The 9,586-nt window shown below is 30.0% G+C and overlaps 1 protein-coding gene across 1 annotated transcript; it reads left to right on the top strand.

The window, feature by feature from the left end:
• Positions 1-5,471: 5,471 nt before the first annotated feature.
• On the top strand, positions 5,472-9,384 carry LOC137837323 (dynein light chain 1, cytoplasmic). The gene is made up of 2 exons (XM_068646302.2): positions 5,472-6,002; positions 8,968-9,384. Exons 1-2 carry the CDS (start codon positions 5,775-5,777, stop codon positions 9,121-9,123), a joined length of 384 nt encoding a protein of 127 aa, XP_068502403.1. The 5' UTR covers positions 5,472-5,774; the 3' UTR covers positions 9,124-9,384.
• Positions 9,385-9,586: the final 202 nt, after the last annotated feature.

The following is a 9,586-nucleotide window of genomic DNA, read 5'->3' as shown; positions in this document are numbered from 1 at the left end:
GCTAGTATGAGAAAAATATAGTCCTTCACCAGGGGGGCCCTTGAGGTAATGCAAAAGACGTGAGGCAGCTTGTTGATGATGAGTTGTGGGTGCAGATATAAATTGGCTTAAATTGTGGACAACGAAGGCGATGTCTGATCGCGTGTTGGTTAAGTAAATTAGACGTCCAAAGAGTCTTTTGTATTGGGAAGTGGCATCAACATCAAGAGGTGAGGCTAGGTCGGGGGGGTCATGTATACCTCTTCATGGAGATCACCATGAAAAAAGGCATTATTGACATCAAGTTGTTTTAAAATCCAATTTTTGGTAGTGGCAACAGCAAGGAGAAGGCGGAGGGTAGTGAGTTTAGCAACAGGTGCAAAAGTATTCAAGAAATCAAGTCCTTCAAGTTGGGTAAACCCTTTGGCAACAACTCTAGCTTTGTGGCGCTCAACAGTGCCATCAGAATGCTATTTGATTTTACATACCCATTTACAACCAATAGTTTTCTTTCCTGGAGGGAGAGGGGTAAGTTGCCAAGTATTGTTAACAGCAAGAGCTTGAAGCTCGGCTTGCATGGCAGATTGCCAAGAAGCATGTTTGGAGGCTTCGATATAGGTCCGAAGTTTAGGATGAAAATTGATAGAGGAAATAATATTTCTAAAAATAGAAGATAAGGAATTGTAATACAAGTAGTATGTTAACATTTATATGATTATTATAGATCCATCATTATTGGGTCAAATTAACGCTTAAGTCATAACTAAAAACACATTACCTAATGCTTAACTACACCTTTAAGTTTGCTAATTCTTTACTGAGTTTAATGGATTTGGTCATGTGGATAGCACAAACCGAACAACCTCCATCCTTCATCAAGTAACTACCGGTACACTAATATACTCATTCACGAATTAATCAAAAGTTATAAGAAAGAATAGAGGAAGCATAGTTTCTTTTTTAGAAAGCTAAAACTTAGAAATGCTGAAATTTTTACCCACCTATCACTGTTTCTGGTCGCAGCCACAATTTCAGCGTTGTTTTCAAGTTCCGGCTAAAACGAGATTCAGTTTCGGTCTGATTTTTTAAAATATAAATATAATAATTATAATATAAATAAATGTAATAATAATTTAAAAATTATTGAATTAAATTATTCAATATAAATATTTTTTATTTATTTATAAAGTTAGTTTTTTACTTCATAAATTTATGGGAAAATTTGATTCAATAATAAAGGTATTTTTTATTTAACTATATTTACAGTGTATAAATAAAGTTTGTGTTTAATCAATACGATGGAAGAGATTAGAAAATTGGTATTTATTTTTTTTAAGAAAACTTGTAAATGTAAAACACATTAAAATTAAAGTTTTTCTAATTTTGTGTTTAATTTAAATTAAGAGTATAAATAAAACAAAAAAATGAAGAGATGTAAAAAAATTAACAAAATTAATTTTTTATTGTTTTATTCACTTAAAATTCATTAAGTTAGCTCAAATCTGTAATGTTTTGATTTACATATATATGGATATTTGTTTAAATCACTACTTGCCAAAGAATTAGACTTAAATTTTGAAATATATCTCACTATCAATCTAAACACACACGGTGGATCTTTAAAATATTTAATTTTTAAATTCTTTTTATCAAATAATAATATTTCCAGTTAACAAAACAAACATACAAGAAAAAATAGAATTTGTGACTACGTAATCTTCACATCCAGATCCTTAAATTTGTGATTTCTGTTGAAAAAATAAAAGTAGCTTCTTTTATCTGAAATGTTTATTTTCAAAGTAATCTCTAGAACTAAGTACCAAAATATTTCAAGATCTAACAGAATTTCACTGTGATAAAATAAGTTGAAATGATCACTTTTCTCAATTGACTTCATCATAATTGTTGAGAAAATCATAAGAAAAAACACATATAACTAGAAATCTTTAGAGTAAATATAAATTTATTCTCTGTAAAAATTTGATCAGATTAAAATTATCTCTAATTTCTCATTCTAAGGTGAAATAGACGAAGATATAACATAAGTTAAGAAGAAAAGAGAAATAATATGAGAGAGAAAGAAATTAAAAAAAAAATGAGATATGTGTTTAGGAGGAGAGGTGGACACATAAATTTGGACTGAAATATGGTATAAATCTTGATTATAAATGAAATATGGTTGTGAAACCCTCTTTTACTCGTATGAATTTCTAAATATAGTTACATAGTTTTTTTCTAGAAAACTAATATTTTAAGACCTAACCAACTATATCACAACAACTTGTTTTCAAAGATAGTATAGTCATTGGAAAAGAAAGTAAAATTTGCAATTATAGAAGAAAAAGAAGAGAGAAAAAGTAAAGGAGAGTCAACTATATATGAATTTGTCGGTGGTGTAGATTTCGTTAGTCTTTTATCAAACATATAAGTTGCTAAGTAAATAATTTTCTTTTGAGAAAATCTTTATTTAAAAAACTACGTCTAGAAGTGAAAATACTAACATTTTGCAGTGAATTAAAAAATAATATTTTAAAGAGAATATTTTTGTCTATAATAGTAATTGGTTGAATAAAATTATTGTCCATTTTTGGTGCACCATAACTTTATTTATTTTTTCTCCGCAATTGCCGTTTGTATGTCTCAATTTGAAGGGACCACCTTCATCAGCGGCACAGATTACTTTCACAAGACAACCATTAACCCTAATTTGTTTATATTCAAACTTTGCAACTTTATAAACACTTTTCAGATTTACAATAAAAAATAAATATAATTTTGGTTATAAAATATGGTGATATTCTATTTTTTTTTATCTCAATAAAAGTTTTATTTAACTTTTAGTTTTTGTAAAAAATAAATCTTTAGTTTCATTCTTTTCTATTTGATGGAAAAATACCTATTAGGGGAAATGTTAGTGTATTTTTGGATTAGATTTTTTTATGATTGACACGTTTAACATAAAAAAAAACAAACAATATCTACTTTTAATATAGTTTTAAAGTTTAGAATTGATTTTGATAGTTATCTAAACACGTTTAATCGATTTTTTCAATGATTAAAATGAACTTTTTTTCATATTGACTAAGAATTAAAGTAAAAGGATTAATTAAAAAAAATATAGCTTACTAATACAAGTTTCTAGTTTGTGCAAAGTAGGTGATAACTTTACACAAAAGTTTGTGCAAAATATTTGAGATGAGATTTGCTTAGTTTCATTTTATGTTTTCATTTTTTTTTTAATAAAAAGAACATAGTTATTTCTACATAAAAGACAAAGACTCATAACAAATCAAAATATGTTTGAATGCGAAGCTACAAAACTTTTGAGAGTTTCTATATTATATATATATATATATATATTAGAAAATCTCTCAAAATACTTCTAATATCTTTGTTTTTATTATGTGAGAGGTGAGAGAGATTGATGAGGTATTTGGAATTTTAGAAATCCATTATAACCACTTTTCGTTGAAATGATAAAAAAAACATATTTTTTATGCTCACGTAATTATTTAATCCTTGTATTTTTGAAACATGATGAATTTAGTCTCTAATCAAATCAAAATGAAGCATGGACTCATAAATCAATCAATCACATCTTAATACAATAAACAAAACTAAATATGCGATTAAAATATTATAAACCAAAGCATCAATTACCCAAAACAAATTTCACCATTTTAATAGGATGTGTCACAATTTAAAAAATAATTAATGATTGATTATTTTATTTTTATTGATTTAATTTGATATTAAATTATTGAATATAAAAAAGTTAAATCAAACCGTATTTAGGGTTTTTTTTTATTTCATTAAACAAGATTTATATACATTTTAAGATATAAATAGGTAAATTCTGTCTATATTTTTTTTTCTAATTTCAACAATACTCTTTTGAGAGTATGGTGAATAGTGTGATGTCTTCTTTATTTTTAAGTGATGGGATTGCTTGTAATGGTTAGTGATGAACGTCGATGGTTAGTGTAAGTTTTGTACAATCTGAAAGCCATAAAATCCAGAAAGAAAAACTAGTGAGTTGCAAAAATAGAGTACAAAACTAAAAAAAAAAGATTATATTCGTACCGTAAAACGTCGAATACAACAAATCTTCTTGTCAACCTTGTCACACATGCTCAATTGATGAAAATGTTATCCCAAATGCTGCAACTAGAGAAGAAATGAGGTATGTAGCTGAAACAGAGGTATGAGATGCGAGATGCAAATGAGGTTATTTAGAAAGGTGAGATTATGCTTATGCTAGAATCATTTGAAATTTTTTATAAAGTTAAAACCTAGTATTTTTTACAATTAATATGCACATAGTGAGAAAGTATGGTAGTGGAGAGAGAATTTACTTATAAAATATCAAACAAATAATTGAATGAGTGAATAAATTCATGTATGAAGTTTTGATTTAATTAGTGATATATGGTTAAGTATTTAATACAAATATTCTTTTAAAATTTTATATTAAAAGATTTAACTTTTCTAAAATGAACTACTCATGCCAGAGGATAAATGAAAAAAATTCAATTATTAAAAAAAATCAATTTTATTTATTATTTCCATCTAATATTGATAATTTTTTTATTAATACAAAATATTCACTTACTTTTTAATTTAAATTAATCATTTTTAATAAAATCTCCTCATTACCAATGTTGAATCCAAGAATGTAACATTGATAGTTGTTTTCTTATTAATGGGTAAAATTTATTATTTTATCCTTTGAAATGATTTACTAGCCAATCCCATGTTACAAAAATGCTATACTTTTTTATCATTACTTTTATTCCATCGTGACTGAAAAAAACACACACTTAAGACCACACTATCAATTAAAGTTTCCCATTATAAATTTTATAGATTGAACCAAGTTTCATGGTGCCTTTTTTGAACCAATTAGCAGTGTTATAGAAATTCTTTTATTGTTACTTCATCATCATTGTTAATGGAAATTGAAAAGTGGAATTAATCACTCATGAAAAACAGAAAAGGAAACGCGAAATTGATTGATTTTGTAATGCTAAACAAATTTGTGTAATTGAGTAATCTTTACTTCACATCTTTTAAAATTTGTGATGCTAATTGCTATATATTGCAAGTGGAGGCATAACAAAGGCAATACCATTTATAAAGAAAACTTAAACCAAAAATAAATACGAGACACTTTCAATTTCAAATCATAATTTTGATTTTTGCCTTTTTGTTATGTTTTTTCTTCTTTGATAATATACCAGATTTTGTGACTATGATACTTAATTTTCCTTTGTTATCCATGAAGAATTAGTTAAAACATGTTAATCAAATTTTTAATTGCACAAAAACAGAATGTCAAATAAAGTGAACCATCGTGATAAAGATAGCTAGCCAATTTTTTTTGGTTATGTTGATTTATAGTAACTAAGAGATAGTAAAAAAGAGAAATTCTATGACAACTAAATTTAATCTTTTTAAAGAATATTATTAATGTATTCTATCATAATTTGTAGCATGTATTCATCAAAAATAGTGATTCTTTCATCTAAAATTAATGGTGTATTATAAATTGGATTGATAATGTCACAGTGAGAGTCTATATAGTGCAGGAGTAAAGAACCCTTTGAACTTTATTTTTTCTAAACTTCCTTCCTATACTTATTCCATTACACTGTGCAATACCTTGTTCTCTTTCTCTGAGTGGTGACCACAGAGAGAGGCCAAAGAGCAAGAGGAGAAAAGGGTTGGAGTTGGTTTGAGTTGTGAGTGATGATGAGAGTGTAAGATAATATTCACAAGGGTTGCAGCCACAGCTCATGGAGGAAGCAGAGAAGGAGCTAGAGAGAAGGAGCAAGTTTCTGAGCAGTTTGATACAGAAGAAGAAGTCCATAGAGCAGCATGAGAATCTCAAGGTTCATGTCAGAGCTTGTGACATGCCCCTTCCTTTGCAGAACCACGCCTTCCATTATGCACGTCTCCACTTGGAATCTCTGCTACCTGGCAACAAGCTTGACAGTAAACTCCTTGCACTTTCCCTTAAGAAGGTTAGATATATATACTTTCTCTTTTTCTTTATTCTTCTGGGAAAATTTTCAAAAAATCTGTTTTTGGGGTCTGATCTTTGACCCTGCAAAGTTCGAATAGTGTCTGATTTGGAAGCTTTTGGAAAATGTTGTTACTGGTTCTAAATGTCTTGGCTGAGTAAAATTAGTGTCTTTTTGTGACTGAATATTTAATAGAACACAATTTAGATGTGATTCCTTCTTTACTTTAAGTACTCTTCTGGAATCAGAATTGGAGTTCTAGTTTAAATTGATCTTTAATACAAACCTTCTTAATTGACACTACTGAGAGAATCACACCAAAAAACTTTTTACGAACTACATTGTAGTTGCCTTATTTAATATTGACTCTTTGATTTGCCTAGCTCTTGTTACTGTTTAGAAAGAAATAATAATATAACATAACCAGTGGATTAAGTATATAGCCAAATTTCTATGCAGATTTTGATTTTGGGTGTTGGTATTAGGTCAATTGGGTTAACATCAATGGAATGTGCCTAATTGATTTCTGCTTCAGTCAACAAATTGGAACTATCCTGTTTCTGTTTCTTTGCCTTCTAGAAGGTAGTTTTTGTTGTGTGTGTGTTGTTTTCTCATTCTTGCCAATGATATCTTGAAATCACGCATGGTTTGGTAATGGTTTGTGTTGTGTTTTATTGGGCATGCTGAAAGAGTGGTTTTTAAATACTTGTTGAGTTGGAGGGATATTTTTTTCTACTTGCTAACTTATTCTTGAACTCTTTATTTTTATCCTAGAGTCTGCATATTCTTTCTGGCTTCCTAGTCTATTTTTGACCCTGAATAATTGTCTGGAAGTCTCTGAACCTTTATGCTTCGAAGCTGTTATGGTGGTTCCATGAAGTTTTCTGTTGCTTTTATCTCTCCTTCATTCTCAAATGCACCAAAACCACATATTCTGAGCTTGCAAAAGCCCTTATTTTAATCTGGTGCTTCATAATTCACCGGTTCTAGGAATTTTAGTTCCATTTGCCCTCTGAAACTTAATTATTAATATAATTTGAAGTCCTGTAAAGGAGTATATTGATAAAAAAAATGTAGTAAGTTTCCAGATCTGATGTCATTTCCTTCAAACCCTTTTCTTTTTCCCTCTTCCCTCTCCATTCCCGAGTTATAAAAAGTAGTGAAAGTTAAGAAAAGAATAGAACTCAAACCAAATAGGCCTTACATTGTTTGCAGCATAGTACTTAAACTAAAAAGATATTTCTCTTTTCTTCTTCTCCCAAAAGGTTTTTCCACTTCTTACTTGTAAAGGGTACACGGTAACATGGGTGATCAACTATGTAAATGTCTTAAAGATGGGTTGAATGGTCTCGCTAAGTCGTTTTGTTAATGATATCAAAGAACTGCACATGTGTAAAGGGTGAACCAAGGCAAGGCTCTTACCAAATGGGGTTTGAGGAGAGTAGGTGTATGCAGATAAATATAAAGTGAAAAGCAACAACGGATAATCCTCAAAACAGATCCAGCACTATTTTGTATCATGTGTCCCCTTGTATTATATTAAAGGTTTAAGATAAGCTGATGAAGATGCTAAAACTATTTATTATCTTTGGGAAAATATGCTAGTTATAAATGGGATTTTGTCATTGAAAGGTTTTAGACTTCAATAACAAGGTATGGGACTTGAGTTCCATACTAGAAGTAGGAGATTCTAGTGTGGGATTTATAAGGCCTTTGGCTCTCCAATTACAACAACTAACTTTTGTGGTGTGATTCTTCCACAGTTCGTTCTTATGAACTGATATCATATCAGAGCGTTTCACCATTCTTCTAGCTTGCTATGTTTGACTGGGATTAACCAAAGGACTACATAGCGGGGTAGGATGTTAGGATCTAGTGTGGGATTCATAAGCCTTATGCTCTCCAACTACAACATCTAACTTTTGTGGTGTGGTACTACTCCCAAAGGCTCTGTCACAAGGATTCAAAGGATCAAGCCTGTACCCTTAGAAAGTAATTTGGAAGGAACACATGTAATTACAACGAAGTGTTAGAAGTAGTCTTTGCATTTGGTTTTGGTAAAGAATGCACGGATTTTTCATACTATGAGTGTTCTATAGCTATTTGTATATTATCATATCATCATATGAAAGTGAAAACAGAAGTCAGCTCAGAAGTGATAAAATTGCATGTTCTGTTCACTGCTGATCAGAGAAAATGGAAGGGCATATTGAGATGCAGGAAGCATACTTGTTGCACTCATGCATAACGATTTTGTGCACTCAGGCTTAGCAATTTTCAGTTAAATAATGAAGATGGGGGTATCCTTATGACTTTGGTATCTTTGTGGTCCACTAAGGATTGCACTACTCTTTACTGTGAATCTCCAAGGTTGCCAAATGATATTAAAAGTTATAAATTGGAAAGTATGTTTATTAACTATGTTGGTTGTAAAATTAATAAATAGATTGCTTGGTATAGGTTGTTTTTTTGTGATGAAAATGTTACTTGGTCCCTCATTTCATTGATAGGGCCTTCAATGTTGTCAGATGATATTAAAGGTTATTATAACTCCTATTACTCAAACGGAATGCATATCTAGTGTCTCTCTTATAAAATGAATGTCAGGGACATTTTTTTTAGTTATGCTTGTGACAGATTTGATTATTCCAAGATTCTTTAGTGATGCTTGCTTCATCTATTACACTCACAATTAAGAATTTCATTTGTCACTCCTAGTTTGTGTGTATTAGTGGCAGCAAAAAGTTTAACCTTCTCTTTTTCCTTTTTGGTTCTTAACTGATTTATATTTGAACTGGATGAATTATCACCAGATTTCAAATAGACATTACTTGAAAAAGTTTTGCTGACCATTGTCTTTATTTTGTTTCCCTCTTGAGCTATGGTTTATTGTAAAACTTCCAAGTTTTGATTCCTGGTATGAAAAACTTAGATGGCTAATGATAGAAACTTACTGGGCTTACAGGAATTTGATTCTTCATATGGTCCAGCATGGCACTGCATTGTGGGTACTAGCTTTGGCTCCTATGTTACACATTCTCTTGGTGGCTTTTTGTACTTTTCCATTGATAAGGTTTATATCCTTCTCTTCAAGACAGCTGTTGAACCTTTGGACCATTGACAACTTCCACAACTATGAGCCATGCTTCATTGGGAAGATGTATTTTAAAATTTTAAACCGGCTGATATGTAAAATTAAGTCAAACATTTATATACTGTATTTTCTGATGTAATTGATGCACTTCTATTCAACAAAAAAGAGTATTATTGGATGCAATTTTGTTTGGATTTGTCGTATGTGGGAGAGCATTTTGAATGCAGAATTTGTGGTGTAAGTCACTAGATTTAAAGATTGTTGAGCTCACAATACCATTTTATAGAATTATCCATGTGAATATTTATGGTTGATACTTTTGCACACTAGTTTGTATAAAATGAAACATACTCATAGAAAAATGTACACATGTCCTTGGAGGCCCTGAAACTAGTTATCTGAATCTTGGAGATCACCAAAACTGTTTTTATGCTTCCATAGAGATTGTAGATTATCGAACTCAAAATCTACATAAATTTAGAAAGAATTG

Source organism: Phaseolus vulgaris, chromosome 4 (assembly GCF_051622355.1).
Source record: "Phaseolus vulgaris cultivar YP4 chromosome 4, ASM5162235v1, whole genome shotgun sequence".
Lineage (NCBI taxonomy): Eukaryota > Viridiplantae > Streptophyta > Magnoliopsida > Fabales > Fabaceae > Phaseolus > Phaseolus vulgaris.
The sequence above is the reverse complement of the archived record's forward strand: the minus strand, read 5'-3'. Positions and strand labels throughout refer to the sequence as shown.

Coding starts and splice junctions, on each gene's coding strand:
- LOC137837323 (XM_068646302.2), top strand. CDS start 5,775: ATGGAGGAAGCAGAGAAGGAGCTAGAGAGAAGGAGCAAGTTTCTGAGC. Junction 6,003..8,967: donor TTGCACTTTCCCTTAAGAAG/GTTAGATATATA, acceptor CTGGGCTTACAG/GAATTTGATTCTTCATATGG.